This window comes from Nerophis lumbriciformis, linkage group LG18 (genome assembly GCF_033978685.3).
Source record: "Nerophis lumbriciformis linkage group LG18, RoL_Nlum_v2.1, whole genome shotgun sequence".
In the NCBI taxonomy this organism is placed as follows: Eukaryota; Metazoa; Chordata; class Actinopteri; order Syngnathiformes; family Syngnathidae; genus Nerophis; species Nerophis lumbriciformis.
In genome coordinates, this window is record NC_084565.2 from 41,447,501 (window position 1) to 41,471,213 (window position 23,713).

At 39.0% G+C, this 23,713-nt stretch overlaps 1 protein-coding gene across 2 annotated transcripts in view; it reads right to left on the reverse strand.

Annotated features, from left to right (window-relative positions):
• Window positions 1-23,713, reverse strand: part of tmem131 (transmembrane protein 131) — a 180,020-nt gene that overhangs the window by 124,884 nt on the left and 31,423 nt on the right. For both annotated transcript variants that reach the window (XM_061978418.2, XM_061978417.2), the window contains exons 2-3: window positions 9,120-9,181; window positions 1,818-1,858 (exon numbers count right to left, since the gene is read on the reverse strand). In XM_061978418.2, coding sequence (XP_061834402.2) covers window positions 1,818-1,858; window positions 9,120-9,181 — 103 coding nt within the window. The remainder of the gene's footprint in view (window positions 1-1,817; window positions 1,859-9,119; window positions 9,182-23,713) is intronic.

Sequence of the window (23,713 nt, forward strand, 5' to 3'; positions counted from 1 at the left end):
ATAGTTAATATTGTTAACAAGTTAAAGGTGTTTAAAGATAATACAAGCATGTTTAACACATATAGTTAATGTTGTTAATAAGTTTAAGGTGTTTAAAGATAATGCAAGCATGCTTAACACATATAATATTTTAACAAGTTAAAGGTGTTTAAAGATAATACAAGCATGCTTAACACATATAATTAATATTGTTAACAAGTTAAAGGTGTTTAAAGATAATACAAGCATGTTTAACACTTATAGTTAATATTGGTAATAAGTTAAAGGTGTTTAAAGATAATACAAGCATGTTTAACACATATAATTAATATTGTTAACAAGTTAAAGGTGTTTAAAGATAATACAAGCATGTTTAACACATATAGTTAATATTGTTAACAAGTTAAAGGTGTTTAAAGATAATACAAGCATGTTTAACACTTATAGTTAATATTGGTAATAAGTTAAAGGTGTTTAAAGATAATACAAGCATGTTTAACACATATAATTAATATTGTTAACAAGTTAAAGGTGTTTAAAGATAATACAAGCATGCTTAACACATATAATTAATATTGTTAACAAGTTAAAGGTGTTTAAAGATAATACAAGCATGTTTAACACTTATAGTTAATATTGGTAATAAGTTAAAGGTGTTTAAAGATAATACAAGTATGTTTAACACATATAATTAATATTGTTAACAAGTTAAAGGTGTTTAAAGATAATACAAGCATGTTTAACACTTATAGTTAATATTGGTAATAAGTTAAAGGTGTTTAAAGATAATACAAGCATGTTTAACACATATAGTTAATATTGTTAACAAGTTAAAGGTGTTTAAAGATAATACAAGCATGTTTAACACTTATAGTTAATATTGGTAATAAGTTAAAGGTGTTTAAAGATAATACAAGCATGCTTAACACATATAATTAATATTGTTAACAAGTTAAAGGTGTTTAAAGATAATACAAGCATGCTTAACACATATAGATTCCTTTCTTTCATGAAGACAAGAATATAAGTTGGTGTACTACCTGATTCTGATGACTTGCATTAATAGGAATCAGACAGTGGTGATGATGACGTCCGCATTTTCGAATGGAGGAGAAAAAGAGTTCTCCTTTCTGTCCAATACCACATGAAAGTGGTTGGTTTTTGGCATCTTATTTATCCAGCTTCCGTACTCCTTTGTATACACTTTCCAAGAAATACATTGTTGGCAAACTCCAGTCCGTAGCTTGCTAGCTTGTGCACGCCAGCTTTCTGAGACTCTTATTTTGGTCGCGCAGGCAGGATGAAGCAGAGCTTTTATTGTGCAACTGTGCAGTCGGTCTTTGGAGTTTTGACGACAGGTAAGGCGCCAGAGTCTGTTGAAATAAAGTGTTTCTCGCCTTCCAGTCGATAATTTTAATGAGCTGGCAGCAGCTAGCGTCATCTCAGAAGACCCTCGGGTGCCGTGAATGTCAATCAAGTGACGAAAGTGACGTCATAGTGAAGATTTATGATCGCTCATTTTTAGGACTATTTTTTTTAATGCCTGGCTGGTGATCGACTGACACACCCTCCGAGATCGACCGGTAGCTCGCGATCGACGTAATGAGCACCCCTGATGTAGACAATAAAGTCAGGGGTGTCCAAACTTGTTCCATCTGGGCCGATGGAAATGTTCTAAGAATGTATATTTCACTCTAAAAACTTATTATGGTAAAATTTCAACTTTTTACATCATTTTATGTTCTTGTTTGTATTCTAGGCCAATACAAAAACAAGCTGCGGGCCACATTTTGAACATCCCTGACTTTAGCTACTAAAAAAAAAGAAGAAACGCTTACCTTTGTTGATGATATAAAGTAAAATCGACGTCGGAGTCTGCCTGCAAAAGGAACAAACAGTGAACCGTGCAGTCAGTAAAAGGTGATCACATGACCAAATACAGTGTTCCCTCGTTCAACGCTGGGGTTACGTTCCAAAAAATACCCTCTTTAAGTGAAATCCGTGTAGTAGAAGTAAAAAAAATTGTTTTCGTTTATGTGTTTTCATCCATCCATCCATTTCCTACCGCTTGTCCCTTACGGGCAGAGGTGGGTAGAGTAGCCAGAAATTGTACTCAAGTAAGAGTACTGTTACTTTAGAGATTTATTACTCAAGTAAAAGTAAGGAGTAGTCACCCAAATATTTACTTGAGTAAAAGTAAAAAGTATGTTGTGAAAAAACTACTCAAGTACTGAGTAACTGATGAGTAACATACACACTCATATCATATATATATATATATATATATATATATACATATACATACATACATACATACATACATATACATTGATATATACAGTATATAATTTATATGTATTTATTTTGCTGTTTTTGTTTACATGTTAAAGGTGTTTTAATGAATATACATGCATGTTTAACATATAGATTCCTTTCTTTCATGAAGACAAGAATATAAGTTGGTGTATTACCTGATTCTGATGACTTGCATTGATTGTAATCAGACAGTAGTGATGACAAACGTCCACGTTTTCAAATGGAGGAGAAGAAAAGTTCCTCCTTTCTGTCTAATACCACATGAAAGTGGTGGGTTTTTGGCATCTTATTTGTCCAGCTTCCATATTCGTTTTTATACACTTTACAAGAAATATATTGGCGGCAAACTCCGTAGCTTGCTAGCTTGTTTGCGCTGGCTTTCGGAGACTCTTGTTTTGAAAGCGCAGGCGCGATGGAGCGCCACTTTTATTGTGAAGACAGGAACGTCCTGGTGCGGTTGAAATAAAAAAGTATATTTTTTCCTTCACACTTTTGATTGATTGATTGGAACTTTTATTATTAGATTGCACAGTACAGTGCATATTCCGTACAATTGACCACTAAATGGTAACACCCGAATAAGTTTTTCAACTTGTTTAAGTCAGGTCATGTGACCACCTGGCTCTGTTTGATTGGTCCAACGTCACCAGTGACTGCATCTGATTGGTGGAACGAAGTGAAACGTCACCAGTAAGGCAGGCACTTTGACGGTCTGTTTGACAGACCAAAACAAACAAAGCGTGCATTAACAGATCGATACAAATTAGTAGCGAGTAGCGAGCTGAATGTAGATAAAAGTAGCGGAGTAAAAGTAGCGGAGTAAAAGTAGCGTTCCTTCTCTATAAATATACTTAAGTAAAAGTAAAAGTATGTTGCATTAAAACTACTCTTAGAAGTACAATTTATCCCAAAAGTTACTCAAGTAGATGTAACGGAGTAAATGTAGCGCGTTACTACCCACCTATGCTTACGGGGTCGCAGGTGGTGCTGGAGCCTATCTCAGCTGCATTCGGGCGGAAGGCAGGGTACACCCTGGACAAGTCGCCTCCTCATCGCAGGGCCAACACAGATAGACAGACAACATTCACACACACTAGGGCCAATTTAGTGTTGCCATTCAGCTTATCCCCATTCATTATGTATTTTTTTCACTTACACCATGTTTTTTCATTTACTGGATGTTTTTATTGTGCACGTTTTTTCATTTACAGGTTTTTTTCTAATATGTTATGATTTTTCTTTACAGTACTGTACAGTATACAGTACAGGCCAAAAGTTTGGACACACCTTCTCATTCAATCTTTATTTTCATGACTATTTACATTGTAGATTGTCACATCAAAACTATGAATGAACACATGTGGAGTTATGTACTTAACCAAAAAAAGGTTAAATATCTGAAAACATGCTTTATATTCTAGTTTCTTCAAAATAGCCACTTTTTGCTCTGATTACTGTTTTGCACACTCTTGGCATTCTCTCCATGAGCTTCAAGACGAACCTGAAATGGTTTTCACTTCACAGGCGTCATAGTTTTGATAGAATAGAATAGTTTTATTTGTCATTATTACAGTGAACAGGTTCAAAGAACAACAAAATTAGAGCAAATCCCCTAAGGTGCATACACAATAATTTAGTAATATAAATAGAAAAAAGAAGATATGTATCTTTATATATGTATATATCCACACACATGCATGTATCCATACATATGCATATTAGGGGTATAACGCTACGTGTATTTGTATTGAACCGTTTCGGTACGGGGGTTCCGGTTTGGCTCGGCGGTGTACCGAACGAGTTTCCACACGGACATATTAAGTAGCGTAACGCACGTTGTGTAAACAATGCACACCGAGGCCCAACAAACGGCATGCTAGCAGCTAACGGGCTAGGATAGACTGACCATACGTCTTCTTTTCACCGGACATGTCTTCTTTTGCGGAGCTGTCAGGGCGGAGTTTCTTAAATGCCTCAAATGTCCGGCATTTTGAGTTAGTGTATTTTCAACGTACATTCAGGGTTAAGAAGGGGTTAAAAACAAAACAAATTGTGCGTGCAGCAGCATTGGTGAGGGAGGGGCAGAGACAGAGAGAGAGAGAGAGAGTTATGATAAACGCGCATGCGTCGCCAGGCTCTGCTTTTTCACCATAGATTTAAATTTTTATTATCTATAGCAGGGATGTCAAAAGTGTGCCCCGGAGGTCATTTGCAACCCACAGCTAATGTTTTAAAGGCCCACGGCACATTCTAAAAATTTTGAGTTAGTGTATTTTCAACGTACATTCAGGGTTAAGAAGGGGTTAAAAACAAAACAAATTGTGCGTGCAGCAGCATTGGTGAGGGAGGGGCAGAGACAGAGAGAGAGAGAGAGAGTTATGATAAACGCGCATGCGTCGCCAGGCTCTGCTTTTTCACCATAGATTTAATTTTTTATTATCTATAGCAGGGATGTCAAAAGTGTGCCCCGGAGGCCATTTGCAACCCACAGCTAATTTTTTAAAGGCCCATGGCACATTCTAAAAATACTATTAAAATAAACAAAAAAAATAACAAAAGTGAAATAAAAAATAATTTAGAAAAAGTTGCAATGTTGACTAATAAAACAAAGCTGTTTTTTCCCCTTTCAAACTGTCATTGCTCAAATCATAATATTGAATCAAAATCAATGTTATTATGAATTATTGACCTATCCAAGGTTCCGATTACTTCACATCAAATATTCCACTAAGAAAAATATTTTTGGTGGAAGATTTTGCAAATTTGGTACATAAATAACCCAAAAATGTATATTTTGTTTTTTTCTTACTGCGCCGAAAATGAACCGAACCGTGACCTCTAAACCGAGGTACGTACTGAACCGAAATTTTATTTTTTATTAACGAAATTTTATTTTTTATTATCTGTAGCAGGTGTCAAAAGTGTGCCCCGGAGGCCATTTGCAGCGCACAGCTAATGTTTTAAAGGCCCACGGCACATTCTAAAAATACTACTAAAATAAACAAAAACATAACAAAAGTGCAATAAAAAAGCTTAAAGGTTAAATGTAATTTAGAAAAAGTTGCAATGTTGACTAATAAAACAAAGCTGTTGCTCAAAACATAATATTGAATCAAAATCAATGTTATTATGAATTATTGACCTATCCAAGGTTCCCATTACTTCACATCAAATATTACACTAAGAGATTTTGCAAATTTGGTACATAAATAACCCAAAAATTTATATTTTGTTTTTTTCTCACTGCACCGAAAATGAACCGAACCGTGACCTCTAAACCGAGGTACGTACTGAAACGAAATTTTATTTTTTATTATCTGTAGCAGGGGTGTCAAAAGTGTGCCCCGGAGGCCATTTGCAGCCCACAGCTAATGTTTTAAAGGCCCACGGCACATTCTAAAAATACTATTAAAATAAACAAAAACATAACAAAAGTGAAATAAAAAAAGCTTAAAGTTTAAATGTAATTTAGAAAAAGTTGCAATGTTGACTAATAAAACAAAGCTGTTGCTCTAAACATAATATTGAATCAAAACCAATGTTATTATGAATTATTGACCTATCCAAGGTTCCCATTACTTCACATCAAATATTACACTAAGAAAAATATTTTTGGTGGAAGATTTAGCAAATTTGGTACATAAATAACTCAAAAATGTATATTTTGTTGTTTTCTTACTGTACCGAAAATGAACCGAACCGTGACCTCTAAACCGAGGTACGTACTGAACCGAAATTTTTGTGTACCGTTACACCCCTAATGCATATATATACATTAGAGATGTGCGGTTTGCGGACACAACCGCGGAGTCCGCGGATAAACCGCGGGTCGGGCGGGTAAAAATTGATTTTAAATAGATGCGGGCGGTTGGCGGTTGAACCAATTCGGAAATATATATACATAGTTAAATGTTGTTACCCACATACGAAAAACGAGCAGCACTCTTTGAAACAGTCAATTGTTCATCAGGCACCGCGTCCCAGCAACAAGTGGCGCAAGTGAGCGCTCCTTCAGCGCAGCAGGGCGCATTTTAGAGGCCTGTCTCTGCTACATTGGATCAGTCTCCTTTCTTTAACAGGCAAAAGCTTTCTAACCTCACTAATGCCTTGCATCGTCTATATTAGATATATAACTGCGGGCGGGTGCGGTTTTGATAAAATGTTGGTTCGGGTGATGGCGGATGGTTGACGACTTTTGTGATGCGGTTGCGGATGAAATAATTGCCTATCCACGCATCTCTAATATACATATACACATATAACATTATTGCACATTATAGTTCGAAAAAATAGAAAGACATGACGGACACATTGTGCTCACTCAGTGCCTATTTAATGCTACTATGGCTCTTGGGTAAAAACTATTTTTTAGTCTATTTATGCCCGCTTTTAGCACCCTACAGCGTCTGCACGAGGGTAGCAGTTCTAGGTGGCAGTGGAATGGGTCTTTCAGGATGCTCTGTGCTTTCCTGAGACAGCGGGAGCTGTACAGGTCAGCCAGGAAGGTGAGGGGGCATCCGATGATCTTCTGGGCCAGGGGTCGGCAACCCGCGGCTCTAGAGCCGCATGCGGCTCTTTAGCGCCGCCCTAGTGGCTCTCTGGAGCTTTTTCAGAAATGCATGAAAAATGGAAAAAGATGAGGGGAAAACAATTTATTTTTTGTTTTAATATGCTTTCTATAGGAGGACAAACATGACACAAACCTCCCTAATTGTTATAAAGCACACTGTTTATATTAAACATGCTTCACTGATTCGAGTATTTGGCGAGCACCGTTTTGTCCTACTAATTTTGGCGGTCCTTGAACTCACCGTAGTTTGTTTACATGTATAACTTTCTAGGAAGTGTTTTATGCCACTTCTTTTTCTGTCTCATTTTGTCCACCAAACTTTTAAGGTTGTGCATGAAAGGTGAGCTTTGTTGATGTTATTGACTTGTTGGAGTGCTAATCAGACATATTTGGTCACTGCATGACTGCAAGCTAATCGATGCTAACATGCTATTTAGGCTAGCTATATGTACATATTGCATCATTATGCCTCATTTGTAGCTACATTTGAGGTCATTTAGTTTCCTTTAAGTCGTCTTAATTCAATTTATATCTCATGACACACTATCTGTATGTAATATGGCTTTTAATTTTTTGCGGCTCCAGACAGATTTTTTTTTTGTATTTTTGGTCCAATATGGCTCTTTCAACATTTTGGGTTGCCGACCCCTGTTCTGGGCGGTCTTTACGACCCTCTGATGTGACAATCTACAATGTAAATAGTCATGAAGATAAAAATAGCGTATTGAAATGAGAAGGCGTGTCCAAACTTTTGGCCTGTACCGTGTACCGTATTTTCCGCACTATTAGCCGCACCTAAAAACCACAAATTTACTCAAAAGCTGACAGTGCGGCTTATAACCCGGTGCGCTTTATATATGGATTAATATTAAGATTCATTTTCATAAAGTTTAGGTCTCGCAACTACGGTAAACAGCCGCCATCTTTTTTCCCCGTAGAAGAGGAAGCGCTTCTTCTTCTACGGCAAGCAACCGCCAAGGTAAGCACCCGCCCCCATAGAAGAGGAAGCGCTTCTTCTTCTACTGTAAGCAACCACCCGCCCGCGTAGAAGAAGAAGAAGAAGCGCGCGGATATTACGTTTCATTTCCTTTGTGTGTTTACATCTGTAAAGACCACAAAATGGCTCCTACTAAGCGACAGGTTTCCGGTTCATGAAAAGACGCAATCTCTCCATCCGCACACGGACTACTATTTCACAGCAACTGCCTAAAGACTTTCAAGAAAAGCTGGCTACTTTCCGTGCATATTGTAAAAACAAGATAGCTGAAAAAAAGATCCGGCCAGAGAACATTATCAACATGGACGAGGTTCCACTGACTTTTGATATTCCTGTGAACCGCACTGTGGATACAACGGGAGCACGTACGGTGAATATTCGCACCACAGGGAATGAGAAGTCATCCTTCACTGTGGTTCTAGCTTGCCATGCTAATGGCCAGAAACTTCCACCCATGGTGATATTCAAAAGGAAGACCTTGCCAAAAGAGACCTTTCCAGCCGGCGTCATCATAAAAGCTAACTCGAAGGGATGGATGGATGAAGAAAAGATGAGCGAGTGGTTAAGGAAAGTTTACGCAGCTCCGTCCATGTTGATATACGACTCCATGCGCGCCCACATCACGCTGGTTTTTAATATATTATTAAAGTTTGACTGACCTATCTGACTGTTTTTTTGACATTCCCTTTAGCGCAGTTAGATGCGGCTTACAACACGGGGCGGCTTATAGGTGGACAAAGTTTTGAAATATGCCGTTCGTTGAAGGCGCGGCTTATAACCCAGGGCGCCTTATGGTGCGGAAAATACGGTATATGCACGCATCAAACAATTTTGTAAATTAAGCAAGCTGAAGGCATTCTGTACTGTACAGGACACATGGCATGAAGAAGACTGATTGACAATGGTCTATAGTCCCTTGGCGAATCAGGAAGCAGAACACAATGTGTATTCATACGCTGTAAAAAACAAAAGCATGTAAAAAATTACACAAAAAAATCAGTGTAACAGGGAGTGTGAAGTGAACCGTGTTGTAGCGAGGGAACACTGTACATCACATTTGTGTCACTGCGTTAAAAAAGCAATGATTGATCCTACTTTTCTTCAAAGTGTCTTCTGTCTTTAAAGCGAACACCACAAATATCTACATTCAGGAAAGGTTTGCAACTAGAAATGCTTGGTTGGAGACAACGTATCCCACCAGGCATCCCCCAACAGTCTAAGAATCAGATATATTCAATTGTTCACAGCAGAGCTTACCTGTAAAAGGCCTCCATCGCCGAAATGTAGAACTTCTAATATCGTGTCGGACTGAATGAACGCTGTGGACGACAGAAAACTCATTAGCATCGCCGAAGGAGAAAAGGCAAACCAGCAGAAATTCCACATTGCCCTTCAAATCTTACATTTTTAAAGCATATGCTACATGTTTTTGGCATGAATTAAGTGTTGAATTAGGTTTTGTGCAGAGATGTCCGATAACATCGGACTGCCGATATTATCGGCCGATAAATGTTTTAAAATGTAATATCGGAAATTATCGGTATCGGTTTCAAAAAGTAAAATATATGACTTTTTAAAAGGCCGCTGTGTACAAGGACGTAGGGAGAAGTACAATAAACCTTAAAGGCACATAATATCTACGGCTTTTCACACACACACACAAGTGAATGCAAGCATACTTGGTCAACAGCCATACAGGTCACACTGAGGGTGGCCGTATAAACAAGTTTAACACTGTTACAAATATGCGCCACACTGTGAACCCACACCGAACAAGAATGACAAACACATTTCGGGAGAACATCCGCACCGTAACACAACAGGACAAATACCCAGAATCCCATGCAGCCCTAACTCTTCCGGGATACATTATCCACCTCAACCGACGCACAGAGAGGGGGGGGTTGATGTGTGAGGGAGCAGGGTTGGGGTGGGGCTGGGGTTTGGTGGTAGCAGGAGTGTATAATGTAGCCCGGAAGAGTCAGGGCTGCATGGGATTCTGGGTGTTTGTTCTGTTGTGTTTATGTTGTGTTAAGGTGCAGATGTTCTCCCGAAATGTGTTTGTCATTCTTGTTTGGTTTTGGTTCAAAGTGTGACGCATTATTAGTAAGAGTGTTAAAGTTGTTTTATATGACCACCGTCAGTGTAACCTGTGTGGCTGTTGACCAAGTATGCCTTGCTGTCACGCTGAGGGTGGCCGTATAAACAAGTTTAACACTGTTACAAATATGTGCCACACTGTGAACCCACACCAAACAAGAATGACAAACACATTTCGGGAGAACATCTGCACCGTAACACAACAGAACAAATACCCAGAACCCCTTGCAGCACTAACTCTTCCGGGACGCTACAATATACACCCCCCGCTTCCCCCTAACCCCCCACCTCAACCTCCTCATGCTCTCTCAGGGAGAGCATGTCCCAAATTCCAAGCTGCTGTTTTGAGGCATGTTAAAAAAAAAAAAATGCACTTTGTGACTTCAATAATAAATATGGCAGTGCCATGTTGGCATTTTTTTTCCATAATTTGAGTTGATTTATTTTGGAAAACCTTGTTACATTGTTTAATGCATCACAACAAAATTAGGCATAATAATGTGTTCATTCCACCACTGTATATATCGGTATCAGTTGATGTATCAGAATATCGGATATCGGCAAAAAAGCCATTATCGGACATCTCTAGTTGTGTGTATTCTATGTAGAGCTGGGTGATGAAAACAATATCAAAATATATCGCGATAGACATGTAATAGATAAAAAAATGGGTTCAATAAAACGTTTTTTTTTCTTTTCTTTTTCTTTATGGCTGTGCTCTAAAGGGGATATTGCCCGTCTTGGTGGGGACGAGCGCCTTGCATCATTTACAGACCACTTATTCTTCTCTTGTTGGGATACTTTACATTAGTTTTGGATGATACCACAAATGTAGGTATCAATCCGATACCAAGTAGTTACAGGATCTTACATTGGTCATAATTTAAGTTCTCATGTGTCCAGGGATGTATTTACTGACTTTATGAATATAATAGGAATTAAAAAAAAATATTGATGTAATCATAGTAGTATCGACTAGATATGGTCCTGTACTTGGTATCATTACAGTGGATGTCAGGTGTAGATCCACCCATGGCATTTGTTTACATTGTGATGGTGGTGAGCTATTGTATCCTCCTACGGTGTGTTTAGCTATTCCTCGTCCTGCAGTGGAAAAAGTTACTTTTTTCGTCGCCATGAAGGCAAGGATTAGTGATTTAGAAGTAGCTAAAACACTGCGGATGGACGTTAGCCGCTAGTTAGCTAGGCATGTTTTAAAGCAGCTCTTCCTGAGGGTGTTTCAGTGTTATAACTTCACCTTTATCTTTACTTTTTACACCAAAATGCGTCCATTCTCCCTTTTCTGTCTACACACTGTGTCTGCTTGTAAGTACTCAGTGTGTGTGCGCTGCCCAACATGCTCCTCTGCTAGTAAAACCAGCAATGTCACGACGAGGCGCTGTCATGCCTGTTATAAAAAAATGTTTTTAAAATACGGCGAACCGGTACTTTTCAAACAGAGTATAGTACCGTTTTTCATTCATTAGTGCAGTGGTTCTCGACCTTTTTTCAGTGATGTACCCCCTGTGAAATTTTTTTTAATTCAAGTACCCCCTAATCCAGAGGTGGGACCAAGTCATTGTTTTGCAAGTCACAAGTAAGTCTCAAGTCTTTGCCCTCAAGTCCGAGTCAAGTCCCGAGTCAAAACAGGCAAGTCCCGAGTCAAAACAGGCAAGCCACGAGTCAAGTCCAAAGTCAAGACTGGAAAGTCTCAAGTCAAGCCCCAAGTCCTGCATTTTGAGTTTCGAGTCCTTTCAAGTCCTTTTAACCACAGACTAATATATTAACACAGATTGTGTATGCTTTTCAAACGCTTTATTTATTTATTAAAACAAGTGCATTTTAAATTGCAGGAAAGAAAATTGTGCTGACATTGCACTTTATAATAGCACTATTAACCAGTCATTTTAAACATTAACTCATTCATTTACAGAACAAACACATTGAAAAATAAAGTGCAAATGTACTTATTTGTACAAAAGTGTTAACATTGAAAAAACATGACATATACGTGAACATAACAAAAAAAGTTGTACTTTTTATATGTCAGGGCCCTATGCTGCATTGCATTTGCAAAAGACCAAATTAGCCAAGAGTCTGTCAGTCATTTGTGCACGATGGGGGCGTAGTATGATGCCACCATGGCTGAAAACTCGCTCCACTGGAGCACTGGAGGCAGGCACTGCCAAGACTCTCATGGCCACTCGGAACAGTGAAGGAAGAGTCTTCATGTTCAATGCCCAGAACAAAAGGGGGGAGAGAGTTGTTTTGAGTTGGTGCACTACTTGTAAGTGTATCTTGTGTTTTTTATGTTGATTTAATTTAAAAAAGTAAAAATAAATAAATATATATTTCTTGTGCGGCCCGATACCAATCGATCCACGGACCAGTACCGGGCCGTGGCCCGGTGGTTGGGGACCACTGAGGTAAACAACCTCAGTGGTCTTTCTTTATGTCAGAAAGCTAGCTAAAACGGTACACATATTCATAATATAGTATACATTTTAACTGACCTTTATTTTACTATTTTTGTCTTTTTTTAGGTGGCTAAAATACGCGGTGCTGCTGACCGCCGTCTAACGTTACGTGTGATATATTGACTAACGTAACCCTGCTTGAAAAAAATCACTGAACAAAAAGTATGAATAAGGTAGTGAACTGCAACAGATTCCCGTGTTTGCAATAACGTTATAACGTTAGCAGTGAGTTTACAGCCTCACTGATTTAACTACACAGCAAATAAAAGTCACGTTACTTAGCCAATAAACGTTATCTCACATTCAAAACTTACCGTTCTTTGTGCAACTTCAAATGCCGGACGAAGTTGGAAGTTGTTGCCTCTCCATCAGTAATTTTCGAACCGCATGTGTTGCATACTGCAAACCATTTTGTGTTGACCACCTCGTAATTTTTATACCCAAACAAAATTATTTTAGGTATCATTTTTTGTTCACTGGCGTGTGGTTTGGACATGTCTTCTTCGTTGGTTGTCCTGCAATTTGATTGGATGAATGCTGTGTGATGAAAACAAAGTAGATCTAATTTGATTGGCTGTTGTACTGAGAGCACACCAGCTGACACACGCAACGCTGATAGACAAGTACACAATGAAAAATACGGAGCGCTCCCGAATAACTTTTTCATCTTTGGGTTTTGGGGAAAGTAGCAAGTCATGTCAAGTCATGTCAATTCAAAAGGCTCAAGTCCAAGTGAAGTCACAAGTCATTGATGTTAAAGTCTAAGTCGAGTTGCAAGTCTTTTTACATTTTGTCAAGTCGAGTCTAAAGTCATCAAATTCATGACTCGAGTCTGACTCGAGTCCAAGTCATGTGACTCGAGTCCACACCTCTGCCCTAATCAGAGCAAAGCATTTTTGGTTGAAAAAAAAGAGATACAGATGTAAAATACAGCACTATGTCATCAGTTTCTGATTTATTAAATTGTATAACAGTGCAAAATATTGCTCATTTGTAGTGGTCTTTCTTGAACTATTTGGAAAAAAAAGATAGGTTTTTATTTATATTTATAAAGGATTTTTGAATCGTCGCTATTTTTTAGAATATTTAAAAAAAATCTCACGTACCCCTTGGCATACCTTCAAGTACCCCCAGGGGTACGCGTACCCCCATTTGAGAACCACTGCATTAGTGAGTATTGGGCCTGCAGATTTGTTTGTTTTTATCACGTACTTTTAATGGCATAACTACATGCAAATTGTGTTTTTGTGAAACCCAGACTCAATCCAATCTGCATAACAAACTAAAATATGAACAATTGGCAAACTAGTATACAACATCTCACATGACCTAACATGATAATATAGGCGGGGTGGTATTTCTTGTAGAGGAAGACAACTTAATGCCTTATGAGTCACAAGTTGATATACTGCTATTGTCATTGCAACTTGCTTATTATGTGTTGCTTTTTTGGGACGGCGTGGCTTGGCTGGTAGAACGGCCGTGCCAGCAACTTGAGGGTTCCAGGTTCGATCCCAGCTTCCACTATCCTAGTCATGTCACTTCACCCTTGCTGGGTCATGGTTAGGGCTTTGCATAGCAGCTCCATGAATGGGTGAATGTGGAAATAAGTGTCAAAGCACTTTGAGTACCTTGAAGGTGGAAAAGCACTATACATCCATACATCCATCCATCTTCTTCCGCTTATCCGAGGTCGGGTCGCGGGGGCAGCAGCCTAAGCAGGGAAGCCCAGACTTCCCTCTCCCCAGCCACTTCGTCCAGCTCTTCCTGTGGGACCCCGAGGCGTTCCCAGGCCAGCCGGGAGAGATAGTCTTCCCAGCGTGTCCTGGGTCTTCCCCGTGGCCTCCTACCGGTCGGACGTGCCCGAAACACCTTCCTAGGGAGGCGCTCGGGTGGCATCCTGACCAGATGCCCGAACCACCTCATCTGGCTCCTCTCGATGTGGAGGAGCAGCGGCTTTACTTTGAGCTCCCCCCGGATGGCAGAGCTTCTCACCCTATCTCTAAGGGAGAGCCCCGCCACCCGGCGGAGGAAACTCAATTCGGCCGCTTGTACCCGTGATCTTGTCCTTTCGGTCATAACCCAAAGCTCATGACCATAGGTGAGGATGGGAACGTAGATCGACCGGTAAATTGAGAGCTTTGCCTTCCGGCTCAGCTCCTTCTTCACCACAACGGATCGACACAGCGTCCGCATTACTGAAGACGCCGCACCGATCCGCCTGTCGATCTCACGATCCACTCTTCCCTCACTCGTAAACAAGACTCCGAGGTACTTGAACTCCTCCACTTGGGGCAAGATCTCCTCCCCAACCCGGAGATGGCACTCCACCCTTTTCCGGGCGAGAACCATGGACTCGGACTTGGAGGTGCTGATTCTCATCCCAGTCGCTTCACACTCGGCTGCGAACCGATCCAGTGAGAGCTGAAGATCCTGGCCAGATGAAGCCATCAGGACCACATCATCTGCAAAAAGCAGAGACCTAATCCTGCAGCCACCAAACCAGATCCCCTCAACGCCTTGACTGCGCCTAGAAATTCTGTCCATAAAAGTTATGAACAGAATCGGTGACAAAGGGCAGCCTTGGCGGAGTCCAACCCTCACTGGAAACGTGTCCGACTTACTACCGGCAATGCGGACCAAGCTCTGGCACTGATCATACAGGGAGCGGACTGCCACAATCAGACAGTCCGATACCCCATACTCTCTGAGCACTCCCCACAGGACTTCCCGAGGGACACGGTCAAATGCCTTCTCCAAGTCCACAAAGCACATGTAGACTGGTTGGGCAAACTCCCATGCACCCTCAAGGACCCTGCCGAGAGTATAGAGTTGGTCCACAGTTTCACGACCAGGACGAAAACCACACTGTTCCTCCTGAATCTGAGGTTCAACTATCCGGCGTAGCCTCCTCTCCAGTACACCTGAATAGACCTTACCGGGAAGGCTGAGGAGTGTGATCCCACGATAGTTAGAACACACCCTCCGGTTCCCCTTCTTAAAGAGAGGAACCACCAAAGCACTATACAAGTATAATCCATTTGACATTAGTACCGGTATACCGTACAACCCTACTGCAAACATAGTTGACTTCTTTTAGACCTAAAAAAAAACAGGTGTTGATAAAAGACGTCCCTGCTCTGAGATGTTACTCTACATCAGGGGTGCTCATTACGTCGATCGCGAGCTACCGGTCGATCTCGGAGGGTGTGTCAGTCGATCACCAGCCAGGCATTAAAAAAATAGTCCTAGAAATGAGCGATCATAAATCTTCACTATGACGTCACTTTCGTCACTTGATTGACATTCACGGCACCCGAGGGTCTTCTGAGATGACGCTGGCTGCTGCCAGCTCATTAAAATTACCGACTGGAAGGCGAGAAACACTTTATTTCAACAGACACTGGCGCCATACCTGTCGTCAAAACTCCAAAGACCGACTGCACAGTTGCGCTACCAAAATAAGAGTCTCAGAAAGCTGGCGTGCACAAGCTAGCAAGCTACGGAGTTTGCCGACAATGTATTTCTTGTAAAGTGTATACAAAGGAGTACGGAAGCTGGACAAATAAGATGCCAAAAACCAACCACTTTCATGTGGTATTGGACAGAAAGGAGGACTTTTTTTCTCCTCCATTTGAAAATGCGGACATCAGCACCACTGTCTGATTCCAATCAATGCAAGTCATCAGAATCAGGTAATACACCAACTTATATTCTTGTCTTCATGAAAGAAAGGAATCTATATGTGTTAAACATGCTTGTATTATCTTTAAACACCTTTAACTTGTTAACAATATTAACTATGTGTTAAACATGCTTGTATTATCTTTAAACACCTTTAACTTATTAACAATATTAACTATGTGTTAAACATGCTTGTATTATCTTTAAACACCTTTAACTTATTAACAATATTAACTATATGTGTTAAACATGCTTGTATTATCTTTAAACACCTTTAACTTATTAACAATATTAACTATATGTGTTAAACATGCTTGTATTATCATTAAACACCTTTAATTTTTTTAACAATATTAACTATATGTGTTAAACATGCTTTCATTATCTTTAAACACCTTTTACTTGTTAACAATATTAACTACCGGTATATGTATTAAACATACTTGTATTATCATTAAACACTTTTAATTTTTTAACAACATTAACTATATGTGTTAAACATGCTTCCATTATCATTAAACACCTTTAACTTGTTAACTTGCATTTTTTATTAATATCAAGTACGTGTTGATATCGTATGTTGATATCGTATATTGATATCGTTTAATTGCCCAGCGCTATGCAAAGCTAACATGGAATGCCAACAGTAACATTACAGCTAAAGGTCGTCTTGTCACATTGATCAACTTTGTGCAGGACAATTTGCGTCCATGGTTTCATAAATCAAAGCCCAGTTCTCACTTGGAAGAATTACACAGGAAGTGAAAGTATTTCAATGTTGCAGCCATGTTGTAGTGGCCGCAATGACGCTTGGACAACATTACTGTAATCTCCAATAGTACAAGACTACTTATATACTGGGTGAAACAAGTGTAATGTGACTAAAAGTGAATAAACATATTTTTAACAATGAAAATGTTTGATTTATTGATAATAATCAGACCTGGCAGAAATCACATCAGAACCACGATAAACAACATCCCGGGCGTTTTGGCGGAAATTCCCGAGCACGCGCTTATCCCCACCGCAGATCATTAAAAGGTTTATAGAACTACACAAATGCATAAACTAGTCTGATCTGTTCACGGGTGTCAACCAAATTAACTGGTCTGACACCCTTTGTGCGCTTTAACCCTGGCCTTTGTTAAATTGTGTGGAGAACGAAATCAGGTTCGGCTCCCCAAACAAATAATTGCGACATAATGATAGTACCGTAGTCTTAGTAGAATTTTGACAGGTCTTCTACGACATAATGATAGGTAGCATGTAGTCTGATTAGAATTTTGATTGGTCTTCTATTTAGCTCGTTGCATACCTGCCAACTTTTGAAATCAGAAAAACCTAGTAGCCAGGGTCCAGGGGCCGCAGGCCCCGGTAGGTCCAGGACAAGGTCCTGGTGGGGGGTTCAGGCTTCGCCCCCCGACGCAAAATGATTATTAGCATTCAGACAGGTTAAAATGTTGCTAAAACCATCACTTTTCTATCAGTCACAGTGACTTTTCAAAACAAAAATATTACAGCAAAAATCATATGGGTTGATTGACATGTTAATTCTGTAAGCTAACTTCAATAGTTTGAAATTATTTTGACAGTTAATGCCAGTTATCCTGTCAACCTTTCACAAGACTTCAATTTGTTCATTGAAAGTATAAACACTTTTTACAGTAAACAAATGGTAAAACAGTACTAAACAATTCCATTAAAAAAAATTTTTGTGTCATTATTAACTTTCTGTCCAAGCTTGTATAATCTACTGCCTTGTTCAATTGTAAAAAATATTCTGTGCCTAAAATTCACATTTCTATCACAATTATCATACTGTAAACATGGTAAGCTAACTTCATTAAAATTAATAGTCCTGTCAATAGCATGGAATTACAATTCAAATGTAGTTTTTTTGTAAGCCTTTCAAAAGAATTCAAAATATGAAAAATTCATGAAAATTAATTGAAGCCATCAGACACTTGAAAAGTGGCACATCACATCTCTAATGTAATCATTTGAACTTTTCAACAGAAATAGCACTGCAAAAATATTAAGGACATACTTCTGTATTTTGGTAGTTATGCTGTCAACATTTAACAAGATTTCTTCAACTTGGACTTGAAAGCATAAATAGTGTAAACACTTTTAACAGTATAACAGTACTAAACAATTCCAATAGATAACATTGGTGTCATTACCTTTTTGTGGCTAAAATCCGAAAAACGTTGAAAGTTTTCCACTTGTATCGCTAGCAACGGCATTAGACTTGTGTTCTTTTGTCCCAACGTGGTCTTTTACATCGCTAATTCCTCCGTGTCCGATCGAAAAATCTTGTCTGCACGAGGTGCAATTCGCGTAGTTTTCACCCTTTTTGGAACGGATAATTATTCCCGGATAGGCTTTTGAATATTCTTCACGGAATGACTGCAGTTTTCTTTTCGGTTTAAGACTTGTTTGCGATTTTTCTCCGGCTGATTCCATGATCGTTCGCTCGTTTGGAAACAATGGCAACAGGTGCCTCGTGCTTGGCAGCGGTGCTATAAATAACCTCGCGCATTTTTAAAAAAAAATGTTTTTTTAATTAATGAAAAACCGTATTTTTTATCACTGCAACCGTAACCCGGAATAGGTTGATGAAAACCGTACTAATTACGGGAAAACCGGAGTAGTTGGCAGGTATGTCGTTGTCTTAATAGCACGTCTTTTAAAATGTAACTTCATTAAGTAAGTCTGTGATCTTAAGCAACTACCATTGAGGACACGGAGGTCCTCTGTATTATTTTTTAAGTGAAAAAAGGAGATATGATTGACTGCAAATGGACTTTGTATGGGCAGGACATGGTGTGCGCTGTACATCACTATGCGGTAGGGGTGTAACGGTACGTGTATTTGTATTGAACCGTTTCGGTGCGGGGGTTCCGGTTGGGTTCGGAGGTGTACCAAACGAGTTTCCACACGGACATATTAAGTAGCGTAACGCACGTTGTGTAAACAATGCACACCGAGGCACAACACACTGCATGCTAGCAGCTAACGGCTAGGATAGACTGACCATACGTCCTCTTTTCACCGGACGTGTCCTCGGTCAAGGCGGAGTTTCTTAAATGCCTCAAATGTACGGCATTTTGAGTTAGGGTTGCGTGTATTTTCAATGTACGTTCAGGGTTAAGAAGGGGTTAAAAACAAAACAAATTGTGCAGGCAGCAGCATTGGTGAGGGAGGGGCAGAGACAGAGAGAGAGTTATGATAAATGCGCATGCGTCGCCAGGCTCTGCTTTTTTATCCATAGATTTATCACATTTAATTTTTTATTATGCCCCGTAGGCCATTTGCGGCCCACAGCTAATGTTTTAAAGGCCCACGGCACATTCTAATAATACTATTAAAATAAACAAAAACATAACAAAAGTGAAATAAAAAAGCTTAAAAGGTTAAATGTAATTTAGAAAAAGTTGCAATGTTGACTAATAAAACAAAGCTGTTTTTTTTTTTCTTTCAAACTGTCATTGCTCAAAACATAATATTGAATCAAAATCAATGTTATTATAAATTATTGACCTATCCAAGGTGCTTACTTCACATCAAATATTCCACTAAGAAAAATATTTTTGGTGGAAGATTTTGCAAATTTGGTAAATAAATAACCCAAAAATGTATATTTTGTTGTTTTCTTACTGTACCGAAAATGAACTGAACCGTGACCTCTAAACCGAGGTACGTACCGAACCAAATTTTTTGTGTACCGTTACACGCCTACTATGGAGTATAGATCATCTTCTCACAATATATAATCTTTACAGTTTATATATTACTACTCCAGAAAGGAACACAATGAAGTCCACTTTTACTGTAACCATCTGATCCGAAATGTGTTTGCGTCAAGAAGCACATGACAAATGCAAATAATTAGACGACAAGGCGCTTCAAAAACGTACTCCTGACTAAGGCTGAAACGGCGCGTCGACGTAGTCGACGTCATCGGTTACGTAAATACGTCGACGCCGTTTTTGTGCGTCGGCGCGTCGCATATTTACGTCACACTACTTTACTGTCATGGCGGAGCGCAAAGCAGACGATGCGAGCGAGGGGAAAAAAGCACGCCAAAAGTCGTCAAAAGTGTGGGAGTATTTCAATAAACGGCCTAATAATGTTGTTGTATGCACACTGTGTCGAGCGGAAATGGCCTATCATAGCAGCACAACGGCTATGAAAGAACATTTGAAAAGAAAACCGACAGCGTTCTTGCCATCACCATCAACAAGTCAATCGTCCGCGTGCGTATACGTTGTCATTATTACACAAAAACATGAATGTGTCATTTGTATCTGCGTTGTAAATTCATAAACTAAAGCACCGTTTCGCTCTGAGAGGCGCGTTTGGCGTGCCTGTTCAGTGTTTACAAAGACGCGCTCCTCTTTAACGCTGTGGAGAGGCGGCGGCGGCGAGCGAGCGGCGAGGCGGGGCGCGCCGGGAGCGACGCCGCAATCGTGCCCAGGTGCGCGATCCGCGCAGTTGGAAGAGAAAAGACTTTGTGTAAAATTAAAAGATTGTAAACCTGGCAAAGCCGTCTGGCGTTCAGTCTGTCGGTCCTGAAAGAACCCCACGGCACAAGACGTGTCACAAACGCTAACGTTAATTAGTTGTGCAAATACCTTTTACAACATTAACAGTTACATATACTATGTACAAACCAACAATTAACTTTCACTTTAATCATACTATCATTGTTGTGTTATTAAGCAAAATAAGCAATACTTTTACTTTTGTTGAAATGTTTACACTGTACACTTTTTTGTATTGGATGTTTAGCTTTATTTTTGCACATTTTAGCAAATAAGCAATACTTTTACTTTTGTTGAAATGTTTACACTTGTTACAGAATATTTCCGTTTTGCACTTTTTTGTATTGGATGTTTATCTTTATTTTTGCACATTTTAAAGCAAAATAAGCAATACTTTTACTTTTGAAATGCTTATACTATTCCAGAATATTAAGATTTGCACTGGATGTTTACTTTTATATTTGCACATTAAAAAGCAAATAAGCTACTTTTAATTTTGTTAAATGTTAAAAGTTTTAAATGTTTACATTGTTACAGAATATTTTGTCATGTTGTTGTCAATGTTGACTGAGTGGCCATACTTTTTTTTTGTAAATAAAAGCCATGCCTTTTGAAAAAACTGGCCTACATTTATTTTTCCCTCTTCATTTTAAATTTAAAAAAAAATCGGTAAAAGGAAAAATAATCTATAGATTAATCGAAAAAAATTATCTATAGATTAACCGATTAATCGAAAAAATAATCTATAGATTAATCGATAGAAAAATAATCGTTAGCTGCAGCCCTACTCCTGACCACTTCACTCTCAGGTACTGATATGAATATGATAACAAAATTTGCGTCATTAATACCCTGTGTCTCCAAACAGAAGGTTGTGAGTTCGATCCCCGCTCATGGTTGAACATATAGTAAGGCCTATAGTTTGTTTTAACTACGGTATGTTAAAATTGTTTAATACGCCAAACATTAGCATATTATTAAAAAAAGTGGACTCTAACAAAATCATGCTAATTATCACATGTTATATTATCTAACATATTTGACAGTTGTTCCTCAATGAAAGCTTTTGTTTTTCTGGTCATTCATTGTGTTGCTTAAGGTAGTATTTATTTCAGGTGTTCCTAACCTTTTTGCTGAAATATTAACACTGAATTAGTCATCGTATTCTTGTATTCTCAATACAGTAAGTATATCTAATCCACCCACACTGGATAAAACTTGATGTCAATCAAATGAAACATGAGTTAATCACAAAGATTATTATCAAGGCTTAGGTCAGGCTGATTTACAAAAATAAACACTAATCAAATATGCAACAAATGAAGGGACTCAAAAAAATGAAGAACATACATTTACATATAAATACGCAGTGCTTACATAAATACATTCAAACTAAATAAATAATAAACAATATGTTTCTTAAATAAACTGTCAATAAATTTGAAGTGCTAATGAAAACACAACCTCACCACTTTAGTCATAATTTTGGCGTTTAAGAAACTTCTGTATAACTTTAGCTTCAGATTTTTTCTGTTTGTTTGATATTGCATTACTGCCACAGGTGGTGCAAAACTGTATTGCAACCGAGTACTGCTGCGGCAAATACGGACCACAGTAGAGAAACAATGGCCCTATGGTTAAGAAGCACTTTTATATGATTTATATGGTGCTGTTCCACTTGGACCACCAGTTTTTGACCTTGGTATTTGTCAACATGGTTAGGGCCCTGATCTCAAGCACATCTTTTAGAACAGGGGTGCTCATTACGTCGATCGCGATCTACCGGTCGATCTCGGAGGGTGTGTCAGTCGATCACCAGCCAGGCATTAAAAAAATAGTCCTAAAAATGAGCGATCATAAATCTTCACTATGACGTCACTTTCGTCGCTTGATTGACATTCACGGCACCCGAGGGTCTTCTGAGATGACGCTGGCTGCTGCCAGCTCATTAAAAATACCGACTGGAAGGCGAGAAACACTTTATTTCAACAGACTCTGGCGCCGTACCTGTCGTCAAAACTCCAAAGACCGACTGCACAGTTGCATAGTTGCGCTAACAAAACAAGAGTCTCAGAAAGCTGGCGTGCACAAGCTAGCAAGCTACGGAGTTTGCCGACAATGTATTTCTTGTATAGTGCATACAAAGGAGTACGGAAGCTGGACAAATAAGATGCCAAAAACCGACCACTTTCATGTGGTATTGGACAGAAAGGAGGACTTTTTTTCTCCTCCATTTGAAAATGCGGACGTTATCATCACCACTGTCTGATTCCTATCAATGCAAGTCATCAGAATCAGGTAATACACCAACTTATATTCTTGTCTTCATGAAAGAAAGGAATCTATATGTGCTAAACATGCTTGTATTATCTTTAACCACCTTTAACTTGTTAACAATATTAACTATATCTATATATACTACTCAGTGGCCTAGTGGTTAGAGTGCCCGCCCTGAGATCGGTAGGTTGTGGGTTCAAACCCCGGCCGAGTCATACCAAAGACTATTAAAAAAATGGGACCCATTACCTCCCTGCTTGGCACTCAGAATCAAGGGTTGGAATTGGGGGTTAAATCACCAAAAATGATTCCCGGGCGCAGCACCGCTGCTGCCCACTGCTCCCCTCACCTCCCAGGGGGTGAACAAGGGGATGGGTCAAATGCAGAGGACAAATTTCACCATACCTAGTGTGTGTGTGACAATCATTGGTACTTTAACTTTTAATATGTGTTAAACATGCTTGTATTATCTTTAACCACCTTTAAGTTGTTAACAATATTAACTATATGTGTTAAACATGCTTGTATTATCTTTAACCACCTTTAAGTTGTTAACAATATTAACTATATGTGTTAAACATGCTTGTATTATCTTTAACCACCTTTAAGTTGTTAACAATATTAACTATATGTGTTAAACATGCTTGTATTATCTTTAACCACCTTTAAGTTGTTAACAATATTAACTATATGTGTTAAACATGCTTGTATTATCTTTAACCACCTTTAAGTTGTTAACAATATTAACTATGTGTTAAACATGCTT